Raw genomic sequence first — 17,158 nt, forward strand, 5'->3', positions numbered from 1 at the left:
AGTAGTAGGAGTAGTAGTAGTAGTAGTATTAGTAGTACTATAAAGTACTATATATAATTTGTTATTATAATATTTCGATAAAAGCAAGGATTGAATATTATGTATCATTAAAAATAATACTATTTATTACTTTTTAAATGATATAACATATTATAATATTGTAATGTATTTAAGTGATATGTCTTTATTGTCATTGATATCAACGTAGTGAAGCATTGCATGCAACATTATTACACATGGCCCTTTAAGGTAAACACGTAATAAAGACTTTCACGAGAAAAATATGATAAAAGATCTCAGAAGAAATATTTAAATGACTGTAATGACAGTGCCATGAAAAATGAGGGCAAAATTATTTCAGCTGCATCAAAAATTTCCCAACTAAGTTGTGAGATATATATTTTTACAATTTCAATTTTGCTTGTTCGGGGGTTGCTGTGTCCCTGAGTAATAAACTGTCTAAGAGCCTGTCTGTCCTTGTTTTGAGGGACCTACCACAGGGCAACAGGTCAAAGGGGTGGTGGCTGGGGTGAGAAGAGTCCTTTTAACAATGATGATGGGTCTACTGCAGTATAGTATACAGTATTATGTGTAATTGTATTATGTTATAATAATAATAATAATAATAATAATAATAAGAAGAAGAAGAAGAAGAAGAAGAAGAAGAAGAAGAAGAAGAAAATGAAGAAGAATTATTATTATTATTATTATTATTATTGTTGTTGTTATTATTATTATTATTATTATTATTATTATTATTGTTATTATTATTATTATTATTATTATCAAATACAAAATAAAGAGAAAGAGATATACTTTGTAGTATAAGCGGCGTGGAAAACGGATGGATGGACTGCTGCTTGTTGGCCACTGTGTGTCTCACTTGTCTAACACAAGAGGGCACTGCTGTACCATACTCAAACATAATCTATAGGACCTTGAATTGGTCAATGGCATGCTCCGGTACTTGGCACATTCTTTGTCCGGTGAAAAAACATTTTGGGGCAAATAGCATGAAATTGGAAGGTTTAATCAAATAGTGTTACTTCCTTAGTGTGTCCCCATAGAAAATGTGGCAGTAACGGCAGTTGACGCCCCCATTTATAATGGCAGCCCGCCAGCCCCCTTCGGGGCCGATGCTCCGACAACGGCGGCTCCTCCTCCTTCACCCACCCGCTCACCAGTGTCGCCTACCGGGCTTCAGATCGTGGCAAACACCTGGAGATCCGCTTTCAAAACATGAAGCTAGACATCCAAATCAACCTGACTTGAGATTTCGAGCTCTCCTTGAAGCTCCTCCGAGCAGTTTTTACGTGTTCTTCCTTCTACCGACTGAGAGTTCATCACTTTGTTCGAACACGATGGGCTGTTGCAGCGGCCGGTGCACGCTCATTTTGATTTGCACTTTACAGATGGTAAGTGAAATTTCTTTTGTTGCTTTTTTTATCGACCATAATCGCTGTCTTCCTTAATAAAACATTACTATGTGTTCTCTTAAAATTTTGTGCACTTTTGGGGTGTAAAGTTAGATACTCAGAAAACAATGTCATAGACCAGGGGTGTCAAACTCATCTTAACTCGGGGGCCACACGATAGAACAAACATTCTGTCGGGGGCCGGACTAGTAGATTAAAGAGAAAGAAAAAGAGAGATAAAGAAATAAGAGAAAGAGGGAGGGAAAAGGAGAGAGGGCGGGACAAAGAAAGAAAAAGAGAGAGAGGGAGAGAGCGTGAGAAACAAAAGATAAAAACTTGTGAGAGAGGGGGAAAAGAAAGGGAGAGGAAGAAAGAAATCCAAATAGAAATAGAAAGACAGAAGGAGAGAAAAGAAAGCGCGAAGGGTATGAAGAGAGAAAGAGAAAAGCGAGAAAAGGAAAAAAAGAAGTTGGAGCAAAAGAGGTTAGAAGACCGAGAAAAAGACAAAGTGCAACAAAGGAAGAAAAAAAGAGACACAGAGAGTGAAAGAGACAGAGACAGAGTGGGAGAAAAGAGGTGGAAAAGAGAGAGAGAGAGAGAGAGAGAGAGAGAGAGAGAGAGAGAGAAAGAAATACAAGTACAGTGTCTTTGTGAGAGGCACCTGGCTTTGGCAACATCAATTTGACATATTTCAACCTGCAGCTTGTTTTTCTCTTGCGCTTCTCTGAGTGTTGTCTCACCGGCCGGATTCAATCCCTTAGCGGGCCTGATCTGGCCCGCGGGCCGCCTGCTTGACACCTGTGTCATAGACGGACGGATTGACTTACTGTATTTAGCTCCTTTACTTAATTTTCCTAAATTATTTTGGTTTGCTCCTTAAATTACATATACAAAGTACATTTGTTGATTTAGGGTTTGTCCAGATTTTTGTAAGCAATAGACATTTGAGGAGCTAAAAACCAACCAAACATGATTTTACTGATATTTTCATCAACGAGGGCAATTTTAGGATCAGAGCTTTGGGGGTGCTGAGCACCCAGAGTGTCTTGCTGATTATATATTAAAAAAAAACATTTCACTACGTCCGCGACCCTAATGAGGATAGCGGTACGGCTAATGAGATGAGATGAGATTTCACTATGTTGACGATATCTGTGTATTATTTTCCTTCATGTAAGTTTTAGATCAGGGGATGGTGTCATAATAGTCTGTGGTTTGCAATAATCTGTGGTCTGTGCAGCCCTTTGAAACTCTTTGTGATTAAGGGCTATACAAATAAACAACTCTAACCCTAACCCTAACAAGGCAGTGGAGTAATTTCAACCCTGTTTTTTTCACATTTTAGTTTTCTTTTATTTCAATCAAGCGTTTTGATCATATTTGGTCATTTTTTTGTCCTTTATTAAGGTAAAGAAAGTTGTAATAATGCTATAATGTTTTGGTGTGATTGGGTTGAATTTGGGGGTGTTTACCCACTCCCAAATACAGGCTGGTTACGCTCATAATCACCTAAATAAAAGCACATTCTATTTCTGATTGTTCCACTAGTTCACATTTGGGTGTCACTAGGTTCAACAGGTTCATGTTATTATTTTTCATCATGCAGAAGTTAGAGACATTTGTGTAGAAATACGTATTTGCTACTGTTTAGCGCAAAGAGCTGCCAGTTCTAAATTAATTTCGGTAAAAACATGTTATTACTATGTTATAACTATGTTACTACTATGTTATTACCTAATTGTAATTTATAAGGGTTTAAATAGGCTCAGTCATCCACTAAACATCATGCCAGTTCAAAATAACTTTCATAGAAAATCAGATGACATTATATGTATCGAACCAATACGTGGGCTACTTGGGTGGTCTTAGGGGAGCTACCTGGGACCCGCAGGGACCATGTTGAAGTCCCCTGGTGAAGCCGTTTGAGACTTCTTGTGACTTGACGAGAGTAAAAACACTACATTGAACGTCTAAGGAACTTTTACATGCTTGGAAGGACTGAAACTATTATCATGACATGATGCTTCCCTACAGTGAGCTAGCATAATTGTCCGGTAAAAAAAGGAGAACAATAAATGATGCCGTTTGGCCACTTGGAGTTCCTCTAGTTGGTATTTTTCCTACTACTATTAGCACTCGTATTCAGTTGCAATACACAATACAGCGACATCTAGTGGTCAGATAAGACAAGCTGTGGCAGTGGTCGGGGCCATTTTGGACCGAAAGAGCCTTAAAACCAAAAGTATTTCATTGTTTTTTTTTTTTTTTCTAGAAAGAGCCAGAACATATATTTTAAGACAAAACTCAACCAATCTGCTAAAGCCACTTTCTCCAAACAAAAGCTAATTCTTCAGCACATTTTATTTCACTGTATGATGATTTGATAAAATCTTTGAAACATTGATAATGCCATAGCCTGTGTCCCATATCAATATACATGTACCACTTAGAATTCTCTACCCTCCTGCAGTTACTTTAGAGTTTTGAGGCTCATTTTGTCCTAAATAATACTTTAAAAACAAAGTGAGAACACAGTTGTTTTGTAAACATGTCAAAAAATACTGCAAACGAGACGGATACCGCGTTAACCTTCAGTGAAGACTCGCAAGGGGAAAAGGAGTGCCGGCGCTCACTGTGTGTATAGCTCTGTGAATTATTATCGTGCTGGGTGCTTTGCTAGAGTTTTTGGGTGTTTACAGTTTGTTCTTCGGGTTGTCTCAACAAGGAACATAGATTGTTCAATGAACTTCCATTTAAAGGATTTTTTAGCAATTTACTGCAAAAACGGGGTCTGTTAGCGTGACGCCTTGACTGCAAACCTTAGTTGAGACTGTGCCCTTCATACTGTATACTTGACCCGAACCCAAAGATAATTAGTGATGTTTCGGCTTCACACATGCCTGAGTTGGGTATGCATGTAACAATACAATCATTTATTGTGCAAATTCTAATACCTCTGAGCCAGGTGTACTCATGAAAAAGCCATACATGGCTTGTAACCCATAGGTTCTCGACCCCTACTTTAAGGCAAGTTTCAAGGAATAGGTGATGGACACAGTTGTACCTGTCAACCTATGGAATTTCATAATATTTAACGCAAATGTTCCTAAAATAATTCAATATGATCGTATTCAGTAAACAAAAGTTTGCCTATTTTAATGACAATTATACTGGAGAGGGATGACATTTAGTGCATGTCAGGGATGGCCCCGACCACACGTATCGGGTGGTCACGTCACCAGAAACATCGGGCGCTGAAAATTTCTTGCTCCTGTCATGCATGAGTTCAGTGATCTTGCAATAAATTGTTATCTCACAAGAAAAGTGCCCTTGTGTTTATGGAAAGCATTGTTTGGATATTGGAGTTATCACGTATATATTTATAATTTTTTAAAAAACGCACAAATGCGAAAGTTCTGTTTGAAATGCATCATTTTCCAAAAAGCCGTTTTTCTCAGACGCTTTCTTGGAATTGAGTATTAAAAAATATATATATATTACACAATGGTAAAAGCTAGTAACGTATGTTTTTGTATTTAAAGATTAGGGTTCAAGCCTTCTTTTGATGTGTCTTCTGTAGACCTTCAAAAATGAGTCGAAATGGTAAAAATTGGCTGACACTGGCACTTCTAGTTTGAGATTAATGCCTGGCACTGAATGAGTTAGTTGTCTGGATTGCATGAATTGATTAATAAATTAAGTCTGAACAGGCTGTTGAGAGGGACCCATGGTGCCTACATGACCCACATTTTCAAGCTTGTCAGTGATTGTGTGGGGTTCTGGAGAGGTAATATTGTTGGACAGCAGCTTTCCTGGCTCAATCCCTACAACGACACAAGAATTGTGTGAAGCCACCTTTTCAGGACGCACCTGTCCCATCTGCCGCCTCCTTTCTCTGAGACATCAGACCTCATTAGGGAGGCGTACTCTTGGATAAGAGGTTTATAAAACTGTCAGCCAGCTGACTAAAATGTCCCCGAAGACTCCAGGAAAATGCTTTATTTACTCCAGGGAGCTATTTGTGAATGACTTGATATTTCATGTCATTTGAACGGTTGTAGATTTCGTATAAGTTATGAGTTGCTTTGGTTGACCTTTCAAAAGCTAATTAGGTTGAATACGGCATTATTATATTTTCAAGGCGGCCTTGATTTACTTTTGAGGTGTTGATAAAAAAAAAGCTATTCCCAGACAATTACCAGCTACAAGAAACATTAGCCAAACAACCAAGACTGCTGCTCAGATGTAAAAATAGCTCCTGTGAAGTGCCCACCTCTCGTACTAATTATCTGCTCTAAGAGCTTTGATCAAACCACTTTTGCCATCTCAGCCATGGTCTAATTGAATTGGGCTTCACTTTTATTCATCAGCAGGCTGAGCGCTGGGGCCGTTCTCTCCGCTGCTGATAATGAGCCCGTATTGATCGAGCGAGTGCTGTTCTCTCCCTGTCAGGCAACCTAACTATTCCAGACAAGCAGACCGGGATGCTTGTCAGAACCCCGATCAACCTCAGAGAGCTGCCAGGAAGCTGGGGTTGCTTAATGATCTGTTTGTGCTCAGATGAGCTTGTTTTATCCTTGCTTTTGACCTGACCTTGTCCCTTCAGGAAAACGGCAGGTATATCTGTGACAAAGTGAAGAAACATTTCACTTTCAAAAAGTAACCGGTGATGTTGGACGATGTGTAATTGACTGACGAAGGCGCAGTGGTTTTGGGGACTTTCAAGTAAAAGAAGAGCAGTGGTGGGCTTAGAACACTTCATTTCATACCCTTTTGTTCCACGATTGAAAGTTTTTGACAGTTTGTTCTTTTGGTGAAAGAAGCCTGCTATCAGCAAATTCAGGTGTTCTTTTGTGGTAGACAGAGGGATCTTTTTTTAAATGCCAAGTAGCCCAAATCTGGACCATCCTCTGTTCAGCGCATTGCTAGAAGTTATGTATACATGAAGGGTGTTGAGAAATTACTTTTATATCAGGGTAGTGAGATAGGATGTCAGCCAAAATTAGAGCTAGAGATGAGCAGGACCTTCATTTTTTATTACAGAATATAACGTGCACAAATGATCAACGGGACAATTATTGTCATCTGCAACAACTGAGGTGGTTTACCATCATTCTTATTCAAAAAAGGGCACTGCATCAGCTTATGGTAATTCTATTCCAAAGTTAAAAAAAATAATAATAATGGCTATTTTCCAATAAGAGGAAACACTGCTTGATGCAAGTCTTCACAGTAAAATGAGGAAAGAGCCGAAGGCAAAATATTTGATTGCTGATGAGCGGAGGGTGTCCGTATATCCGAGGCATGTTTCCAAACTCCTGATAGCTTGCTGGTCCACTTTTCGATAGCATGTGGCAGCTAGCAAATAAGTACTTTTGAAACGAGAGCCTCACTGAGGGTTCAACTGAAGTGCTTCCCAGAAAGTTTTTTCCGAGTGAGGCAAATCCTGAAAAGGGTTGTCTCTACAGGCAAGATGTTATCCTTTCTGCATGTTGTCATCTCTCATACATTACAAGGAATTTGGGTTAACTATCCCCCCTGCAACACACCCTATCCCTAACCATGCTGCTAATTCTTTTGTTCAATCGAACGTTTAAAATCAACGATGAATATTCATGAGGAATATTGGATGGTGCTCAACATTTTGTCCCCGTTAGTCTTTGACGGCACTTGCAAGTTCACTCATACATAACGCGAACATATACTGAGAATATTCTGTAAAATAAGCAATTATTTTTTTATTGGAAATGTTTTTTTGTTTTAGCAAATAAGTTGTTTTTTACAAACAGGTATATTCATATCAAATGTGTTCAATCCCCCCTTTCCCCTCATTAATTTTTGGGTTGATTAAAGCAAAACTTACTTTTTTCTCATGGAGGTTATTTTGTTAGAAACAACCCCATTTTCTAGGTTGTAATAGATAAGACGAATGCTGTTTTTTGGGGGGAAACTGGTATAAAAATAAAATTGACCCACTGTAATACGACACAGCGGCATTTAGTGGCAGAAAACTTTGGGTTTCAAAACAAAAATGATTGATTTTGTAGGTTGTGTCTTTTTAATGTTTTTTGTAATAAACTTAGTGATTTTCAGTTTTGTTATGTACAATCTGATTAGATGGGGATTTGGGGGCTGTCGTTTGGGGGGAGAGTTTGTGAAAATATTCCATGAACCTTCTTAGAAATATGCCAATTTTGGGAGATTATTACCTTGCCTTCACATAGGTTTCTGAATAGCTAATGTTGTAATTGTGGCTTGTTCAGCAGCACTTTTTGTCATGGTTGCAATGGCGCCAAATTGGCCGCATCCATGTATACCATGTGTGTCACGGTTGCCATGGTGCCCAATTGACCCCACCCGTGGGGCGCCAGCTGCGACTTGTGGAGAGATTGGGCTTCAGGTAATATTAAGCTCAGCGCTCTCTCGCTTCGGTTGTCAGCCCGTCAAACGAACTTCTGCCCCACAAGACGTGGGTTCTGACTCGGTCCTGTTTTCCTGTTGATATCTTCAGTCCGGTATTGTTCCCGTTTATTTTTGTCCTGTTTAGTTTCGGGTTCCAGTTTTGTTTCCGTCTATTTTGGTCCTGTTTATTATTTTCTCCAGTTTCGTTCCCGTCTAGTTCTCCTGTTAGTCATCAATATCCTGATTTGTTGTCAATCCTGTCTGTCCCTCCCTGTCCGGTATCGGCCCCATCTGTCCGATATCAACTCGGGCAATTGGAATCGGTCTCGTCGGTCTCTGGCTTCCTGTCCTTCCACGCCAGACCAGCTTCCTAACGTGCATGACTCCCCATTTCCCGTAAAATAAAAGGCTTGTGTGAGAACGTCACGAGATTGGGTCCTGTATTTATTCTGGTTCTGACACTTTGAGACACTGTGATTGGAGGATATACAAATACACTTAAAATTTACTGTACCTGCAGGTTCAATTTCATGATGCGATGTGCTACAAACCTAAAACAGAAACATGTAAGTATTAATACAGTATCGCTAAAAGATCAGATCTCAATGCACAGATTACTTTAAGTGCTGGAAGCTGTAGGATTGACTTTTTGGTTATTTTTATTTGTTGACATTTTCTTTTTTTATTTATTACTTTTTGAAAGTGTTAGGGATCCAGTCTGAGTGACCACTACATTTTAAAACCGAATTCAATACAATACAATACAATGGCTAGTTTTAAAATGCGAGCCCTTTTTAAATAGTATGGACTGGTAACAACACTGGCTGTGGCTGTTCTCTAACGTAGATTTATGTTAGGGCATTTATCATGCATTGCATTTCCTTGGCACAGTCTATTGGATTTCGTAAGCAGGCCATTGGAAATGAGATCATAATTGGTTCACCCACCATTAAGTTGACACAATTCTTCTTCGGACAGTGATTCTTCATTTTCTGAATAGCATAATTAATATTTTTCCTCCGTTTTATTGTCTTTGGCTGCTATTGGCAGATTCCACAGAACAAGACTTTTGAGTTTTGCTGGCGAAATGTTGGAATCTCTCAGTTTTAAACCAAAACATAAAAATATCTAATAAAACATGTGTGCTAGGCTATTTAACACCAACGAAAACATTCATTAAACATACTCACAAAATAAAAAAGTATGATTAACTATTTATTGAAGCCTCTTTACTAAATCCAAGAACAGTGTTGTTTCTCTACTGCCTTAGCCAATCCTATTGATAGCTCCAGCTTGCAGTTTTAGATAGTGGAATTATAAGAAGATTGTTTCCTAGCAATGGGATCAGGTCATTCTGATAAAAGTACATTATTTCTTTTAATATTTTCACTTTTCTCTAAGCGCAATCCCTCTTTAGCAGTGGTTACAATAAACACTTTCCCTGAAAAACCATTAAACATTTCAGTTTTGCATGTCATTCAAATTATAAGGGTGTCTATGTGAGTGCCCGTTCCTCTTTGCGCTGTTCATCAGAACCCCAATGTTTTGTTCTCTGTGGTCTTGACCCATGTGGTTTTGATTGTGTTGTGTCAACAACTTTAATCATTCTTTGAAGAACAGACCCTGAATAGTGTAATTATTACATACGCACCACAGAAAAATGTTGATTGAACAGAAGCCTATTATCTTTTGTTTGCAGGGCAAGGTGAGTGCATAATAAATGTCCCCTCACCGCATTAGTGAACCTCCCCCAAACCCCCTGGTGTGTCATCATTTTACTTGGGATGTTAATGCAGCCTGGGCGTGGGGCACAGCTTGAATGTGTAATGAATGTTCATGCTGTAAGCTCCACACACCTTTGTTCAAATGTGGCATGCTCTATATGAGCTTCTCCCACAATTTCCTGTCCTCACCCAATCCCTATTGAAAATCCAGGTTTAAATTTGTATTACTGATAATTTATAACCCGAGCTTAGCTCTGAAAAATCGTTCTCAGCTGCCGTTGCGTGGGGAGTTGCATTTTCTATTTTGGCGAAGTGACCAATCTATGTAAAAATTGATTACGAATATTTTGTAATAAAATGGTATTTAGAAAATGGAAATATCATGTTTGAGCTAAACATTTTTAGGCTATATATTCCACGCCATTCAGAAACCAATGATAAATGTGATGAATGAGACTAGATAGTGCTTTGCATAAAATGACTTGTGTAACAATTAGTAGTTCATTATTCAAAAAATTGTCACAAAACACTGAACAATACGCATGAAATGTCACCAACGAGTTGTTTCTGCTACAGGGGAGGTACTCTATTTCTTAAAAATTTAGATTAAAATCTACCAGTTACAGGTAACATTTAAAACACAACTGGGATTGGTCCCGACCAACTGGTTATAAACCTATTACAATGCTGTAAAGATGGTGTCTTGTGAGGGTAGATTGCTCTTCCGTCTGACTGTCAATATTGTCATACTTTTTACCAGGCTGTTTGGTGCTGCGGTTCCAGCAGTTAAATTAAACACACGAGAATCTGCATGAAAAAAATGAGCATGTGCTGGCCATGGTCATAAGTACGGGTGGAAGTACTGGTCACAACAGAAAAGGACAATGGTTGACTCTTTAGACATCTGAAAAAGAGATGCGATTGTCAAATGAGCACTGTTCAATTATCAGCCGTGGGGCAAGCAAAAATCTCGCAAAAAGGAAATCAACTTCAATACCAATGTTAAAAAATCAACCTGTGCGCAATGTTTATGCATACCATTTTTCTTTCTTGTTTGTCTTCATCACAAAATCTGTCCCTAACACACATTAAAATGTTTGGCAAACAGAAACATCAAAACGAGGTAATTAAGGGTTGGTAGGAGGTTTATGATGCCAGTAATCATTGTTGAGGAAAGATCTGGTTTAGAAAATCCAGCCTGACCCGACCAAGCCCCTGGGTATATAAACCCAATCCCGCCTTGATTTAAGGGATTAGGAGTAAACCTGAAACTTGACTTAGGCGTTTGTGCGTTTTGACGCCGAACTGCGCACTTCAGCTGAAGTATTCAGCTGAAGCTTCGGGTTTACGCCCCTGAAATCAAGTGTGCATTTCGAAGTCCAGAATTTCGGAAAGTGCAGCGAAATGAAACTGAACAAAATTGCATCGAAGAGAAAATCAGTTTACAAGCTCCAAATAGTGAAATATTTGGCTTAAAGGCAGAAAGAAAGTTGGTAAAGCGTGAAGCTATTGGTGAGAAGCAGAATTGACATCTGACGTATGGGGCATAGAGGTTGAAAGAGGAAGCGGCGCATCTTTTACCGTAATCCAGAGGATTACACATTTAGTTTGATAGAAGTGCTTCCATTTAATCTATTTTATTTTTTACATAATCTCTCTTAACTGCAGTAAAGTTGTCATCCTTGAGAATTGCTGATGAAAAGCCGATCTAAGATTGTCTCGGAGTGGAAGGGAAGGGGGCTGTCACGAGGCGTGGTGCAGTGGAAGGGGTGACCGGACCAGAACGGAGGCAGGAAGGGAGAACTCAATTGCGTAACGATCCAAAACTTTTATTCACCAAAATAAAAGTTGTCCAAAACTCTGGGACATGACAAAACAAACAGTCGTTTCTTCCAACTCAACTAAACAGGACAAGGCATAACAGAACGGACAATGTTTAAAACTAAAACAGGACAAGGCATTACAGACCGGGGAATGTGTATATAATGAGCCAGCGCCCGCCAAACCCACAACCCAGCCTTAAGTAGCAGACCAGCAATCAGCTGATCTGCTTCAGCTTGAGTTCGGGGGCGCGGCATACTGGTCGCCATGGCGACCGTGACAGAGCCCCCCCTTTAAGGGACAGCTCCTGAGGTCCCCCAAAAAAAGAAAAAAAAAAAAATACTACCTCACGCCCCGGAATGGTTCGACGCTTGGCAGGGTTGGAGGGGTCCGGCAGGCAAACTGGACCGGCGAACCCGAGGACAGACGGAGTCAGAACCGGCAAACACAGAGGACAGACGGAATCAGGACCGGCAAACACAGAGGACAGACGGAATCAGGACCGGCAAACACAGAGGACAGACGGAATCAGGACCGGCAAACACAGAGGACAGACGGAATCAGGACCGGCAAACACAGAGGACAGACGGAATCAGGACCGGCAAACACAGAGGACAGACGGAATCAGAACCGGCAAACACAGAGGACAGACGGAATCAGAACCGGCAAACACAGAGGACAGACGGAATCAGAACCGGCAAACACAGAGGACAGACGGAATCAGAACCGGCAAAACAGGCGAGAGACAGACGGAATCAGAACCGGCAAAACAGGCGAGAGACAGACGGAATCAGAACCGGCAAAACAGGCGAGAGACAGACGGAATCAGAACCGGCAAAACAGGCGAGAGACAGAATCAGAACCGGCAAAACAGGCGAGTCAAAATCAGGACCGGCAAAACAGGCGAGTCAAAATCAGAACCGGCAAAACAGGCGAGTCAAAATCAGAACCGGTAAGCAGCAGAGTCGGACTGGCAGGCAGCAGAGTCGGACTGCAGGCAGCAGAGTCGGACTGGCAGGCAGCAGAGTCGGACTGGCAGGCAGCAGAGTCGGACTGGCAGGCAGCGGAGTCGGACTGGCAGGCAGCGGAGTCGGACTGGCAGGCAGCGGAGTCGGACTGGCAGGCAGCGGAGTCGGCCCGGCAGGCAGCGGAGTCGGCCCGGCAGGCAGCGGAGTCGGAGTCGGCCCGGCAGGCAGCGGAGTCGGAGTCGGCCCGGCAGGCAGCGGAGTCGGAGTCGGACTGGCACGTAGGGGAGACGGAATAGCAGGCAATCGGCACGGGAGTCGGGCAGGCAGTTATGAGAGTCAAACAGGCAGGCGTCAATTCTTCCCGGGACCCCATTCGAGGCACAGCAATGGCCACGATGGGCGGGGCCGTGGTTCGAACGGGCAGGGAAGGTTAACTCAGTGGGCGCTTGACAAACTGCGTTCTCCAGCTCTCCCCAAGTCGCGCTGGGATCGTTCGCTGAGTTCTTGTCGTGGCTGGCTCATTCTGTCACGGAATGGAAGGGAAGGGGGCTGTCACGAGGCGTGGTGGAGTGGAAGGGGTGACCGGACCAGAACGGAGGCAGGAAGGGAGAACTCAATTGCGTAATGATCCAAAACTTTTATTCACCAAAATAAAAGTTGTCCAAAACTCTGGGACATGACAAAACAAACAGTCGTTTCTTCCAACTCAACTAAACAGGACAAGGCATAACAGAACGGACAATGTTTAAAACTAAAACAGGACAAGGCATTACAGACCGGGGAATGTGTATATAATGAGCCAGCGCCCGCCAAACCCACAACCCAGCCTTAAGTAGCAGACCAGCAATCAGCTGATCTGCTTCAGCTTGAGTTCGGGGGCGCGGCATACTGGTCGCCATGGCGACCGTGACAAAGATTTCATTTCTTACAGACTTGTGGAAAGAATGTTGGATTTCCGATTGACAGCAAGGGGTCTATCACATCTTTAATTCTCTGGACAAGGGTCATCTGCCAAATGTAGTTTAGGTAGTTTTTTTAACTTGACCAGACGGTCTCAAGAAATTCAATAGCCCTGATTGGCACACCAATCCTATGTGAATATCTAAAACTACGAGCGGCAGCTGGAGTTTGGTTTTGTAGTTAGGTCTCAAGTTTTTTATAAACATATTTACAAATCCCAATTTAAGTTTAAGTGTATGTGTGTGTGTGTGTGTGTGTGTGTGTGTGTGTGTGTGTGTGTGTGTGTGTGTGTGTGTGTGTGTGTGTGTGTGTGTGGCTCATAGGCTCCAAACCAGCCTAACTGTTTTTTTTTTTAAAGTTTACACTGTTGTGCTTTAGGTCCCCGGGAGTGTTTTTGGTTTGGCTCACTAATAACCCCAACAACTTTGCCCAAGGAAGATGCCCGGCAACGCCGGCCCATTCTGCTTGTTTAGTAGTAAGACAAAACCGCTCAAGGCTTTACACGGCTAACTCCTTATACTTGGATAATTCATCCTTCCACAAAAACATGTCGTTATTACAGTCAATGAAATTTAATGTAATCATACCCAAATCAGAGTTTTGACTGAAATTGGCAGCGATTTGTCAGCTAAATTTCAGCTTGGGAATAAAATTCCCTCTGCGTGCATGTGACAACCTCTTACCAAGGCTGAAATCAGTGTAATCACCTCTCATTTCGGATGAGACCATACGTCCATGTCATCATTTATGTAACGTGTTTCTTCAGAACAGCTTTAAGAGCCAAAAACCCTGAAAACTGTTTAAAGGGATTTTCTGTGAGTCATTTTTACACATACCGTAAATTCCGGACTATAGAGCGCATCTGATTATAAGCCGCACGCACCACATTTTAAGAGGATAACCGCTTTTGTACTTACACAAGCCTCACCTGTATATAAGCCGCATGCGCTCACATTAAAACATGTAACACAATCACAAAATTAACCCAAACCCGACTTTGAGTCCCGCGATTGTAACTGAATATAAAGTACACAGTCCAAAAACCACAGCCGGCCAAATAAACGGATAATGATACTGGTACTTAAGGTTTGATGCAGACCTGCAGAGTCCGGGTCCCTTTGAAAATAATCCAAGGAAAAAAATGTATATTTCCAAAGGTAAGGGTGGGAAAAATATATCTCCACTATTGTCCACTGCATCCACAAACACGTCTCACCTTTACTCCACTTCCCGTCAGCCCCCGTGGTTTTGGCGGGGGGCTGACGGTAAGGGCGAAGGTAAGGGTGGGGAAAATATATCTCCACTATTGTCCGCTGCGTCCACAAACACGTCTCACCTTTACTCCACTTCCCGTCAGCCCCTGTGGTTTTGGCCCCTTCTTTTCTATTCGCCCGTGGAAAACATATCATAATAAGTCTCTAAAATAAATACATTACAAAAATACAGGGAGTGCAGAATTATTAGGCAAATGAGTATTTTGACCACATCATCCTCTTTATGCATGTTGTCTTACTCCAAGCTGTTTAGGCTCGAAAGCCTACTACCAATTAAGCATATCAGGTGATGTGCATCTCTGTAATGAGAAGGGGTGTGGTCTAATGACATCAACACCCTATATCAGGTGTGCATAATTATTAGGCAACTTCCTTTCCTTTGGCAAAATGGGTCAGAAGAGGGACTTGACAGGCTCTGAAAAGTCAAAAATAGTGAGATATCTTGCAGAGGGATGCAGCACTCTTAAAATTGCCAAGCTTCTGAAGCGTGATCATCGAACAATCAAGCGTTACATTCAAAATAGTCAACAGGGTCGCAAGAAGCGTGTAGAAAAACCAAGGCGCAAAATAACTGCCCGTGAACTGAGAAAAGTCAAGCGTACAGCTGCCAAGATGCCACTTGCCACCAGTTTTGCCATATTTCAGAGCTGCAATATCACTGGAGTGCCCAAAAGCACAAGGTGTGCAATACTCAGAGACATGGCCAAGGTAAGAAAGGCTGAAAAACGACCACCACTGAACAAGACACACAAGCTGAAACGTCAAGACTGGGCCAAGAAAAATCTCAAGACGGATTTTTCTAAGGTTTTATGGACTGGTGAAATGAGAGTGAGTCTTGATGGGCCAGATGGATGGGCCCGTGGCTGGATCGGTAAAGGGCAGAGAGCTCCAGTCCGCCTCAGACGCCAGCAAGGTGGAGGTGGGGTACTGGTATGGGCTGGTATCATCAAAGATGAGCTTGTGGGGCCTTTTCGGGTTGAGGATGGACTCAAGCTCAACTCCCAGTCCTACTGCCAGTTTCTGGAAGACACCTTATTCAAGCAGTGGTACAGGAAGAAGTCCGCATCCTTCAAGAAAAACATGATTTTCATGCAGGACAACGCTCCATCACACGCATCCAAGTACTCCACAGCGTGGCTGGCAAGAAAGGGTCTAAAAGAAGAAAAACTAATGACATGGCCTCCTTGTTCACCTGATCTGAACCCCATAGAGAACCTGTGGTCCCTCATCAAATGTGAGATTTACAAGGAGGGAAAACAGTACACCTCTCTGAACAGTGTCTGGGAGGCTGTGGTTGCTGCTGCACGCAATGTTGATCGTGAACAGATCAAAGCACTGACAGAATCCATGGATGGCAGGCTTTTGAGTGTCCTTGCAAAGAAAGGTGGCTATATTGGTCACTGATTTGTTTTTGTTTTGTTTTTGAATGTCAGAAATGTATATTTGTGAATGTTGAGCTGTTATATTGGTTTCCCTGATGAAAATAAATAATTGAAATGGGTATACATTTGTTTTTTGTTAAGTTGCCTAATAATTATGCACAGTAATAGTCACCTGCACACACAGATATCCTCCTAAAATAGCTAAAACTAAAAAAGCCCCACTCCAACTTCCAAAATATTCAGCTTTGATATTAATGAGACTTTTGGGTTCATTAAGAACATGGTTGTTGTTCAATAATAAAATGAATCCTCAAAAATACAACTTGCCTAATAATTCTGCACTCGCTGTATACAGTTGCAAACACATATTATACATGGTTACACATATTTACAAAGAAAGACGGTACACCGAGAGAGTTTTCAAAGCTTTAATAATACTTTCATCCCAAACCGTACCTGCGAAGGTTAGCAAAATGCTACTAGCAACACACTCGCAACACAGTAAACGGGTCTGTAAAAAATAACATACCGTACATGCAGAAATCACGGTAAACCGTCCTCATCTTTCTCCTTACAACTGACGTCATCAAAGTCGTCTTCCTTCAGTATGGGAAAGAGACTTTGTCATATAGACGTCGTCCCACGCTCCTTTATTCAAAAACACGCTAGCAACTCGCTCGCAAAGTAAAGTTTACGTGCAGTAGCTCTGTTTCTTTCTTTACCGGACTGCTTGAAAGCTGCGTCATGTGCCTTTTTTTTGTAACTTGCTTGATGAGGATATGTCTGCGCTAATTTAATTTGTGCACAAGCTAAAAAGTTGCAGTCTTCCTCGGCGCATATGTTCCACCGGTCTAAATCTTACCTTTTGTACTCGACCGTCGCTGGCGGCTGTTGGAAAAATTACATAAATTGGTCGCATCACTGAATAAGCCGCAGGGTTGAACGTTTGGGAAAAAAGTAGCGGCTTATAGTCTGGAATTTACTGTATTTAATGATGACTTAATCGCAATAACTCATAGTGAGCAGAGGATTTATTTAGTTTAATTCTAATGGTGTGTGCCTTGGAAAAAAGACATCTCTGACCTATCCCCTGTCCTCCTTGAATGACCATTTACCTTTTTAATGTTTTCCATTAATCAGCCCATTAATTTTGATGAGATTACCTTTGCTCCACTGTGTGTCTGCGTCGATGCAGATTGCAGATTGTGTGTG

At 41.5% G+C, this 17,158-nt stretch overlaps 1 protein-coding gene across 2 annotated transcripts in view; it reads left to right on the forward strand.

The window, feature by feature from the left end:
* The first annotated feature begins 1,150 nt into the window (after window positions 1-1,150).
* The window catches only part of nkain4 (sodium/potassium transporting ATPase interacting 4), a 77,080-nt gene continuing 61,072 nt past the window's right edge, over window positions 1,151-17,158 (forward strand). For both annotated transcript variants that reach the window (XM_088332762.1, XM_088332763.1), the window contains exon 1: window positions 1,151-1,415. In XM_088332762.1, the coding sequence (XP_088188888.1) occupies window positions 1,362-1,415 (54 nt within the window). In that variant the 5' untranslated portion in view covers window positions 1,151-1,361. The remainder of the gene's footprint in view (window positions 1,416-17,158) is intronic.

Source organism: Urocampus carinirostris, chromosome 3 (assembly GCF_059441175.1).
Source record: "Urocampus carinirostris isolate Australia breed hairy pipefish chromosome 3, RoL_Ucar_1.0, whole genome shotgun sequence".
NCBI lineage: Eukaryota > Metazoa > Chordata > Actinopteri > Syngnathiformes > Syngnathidae > Urocampus > Urocampus carinirostris.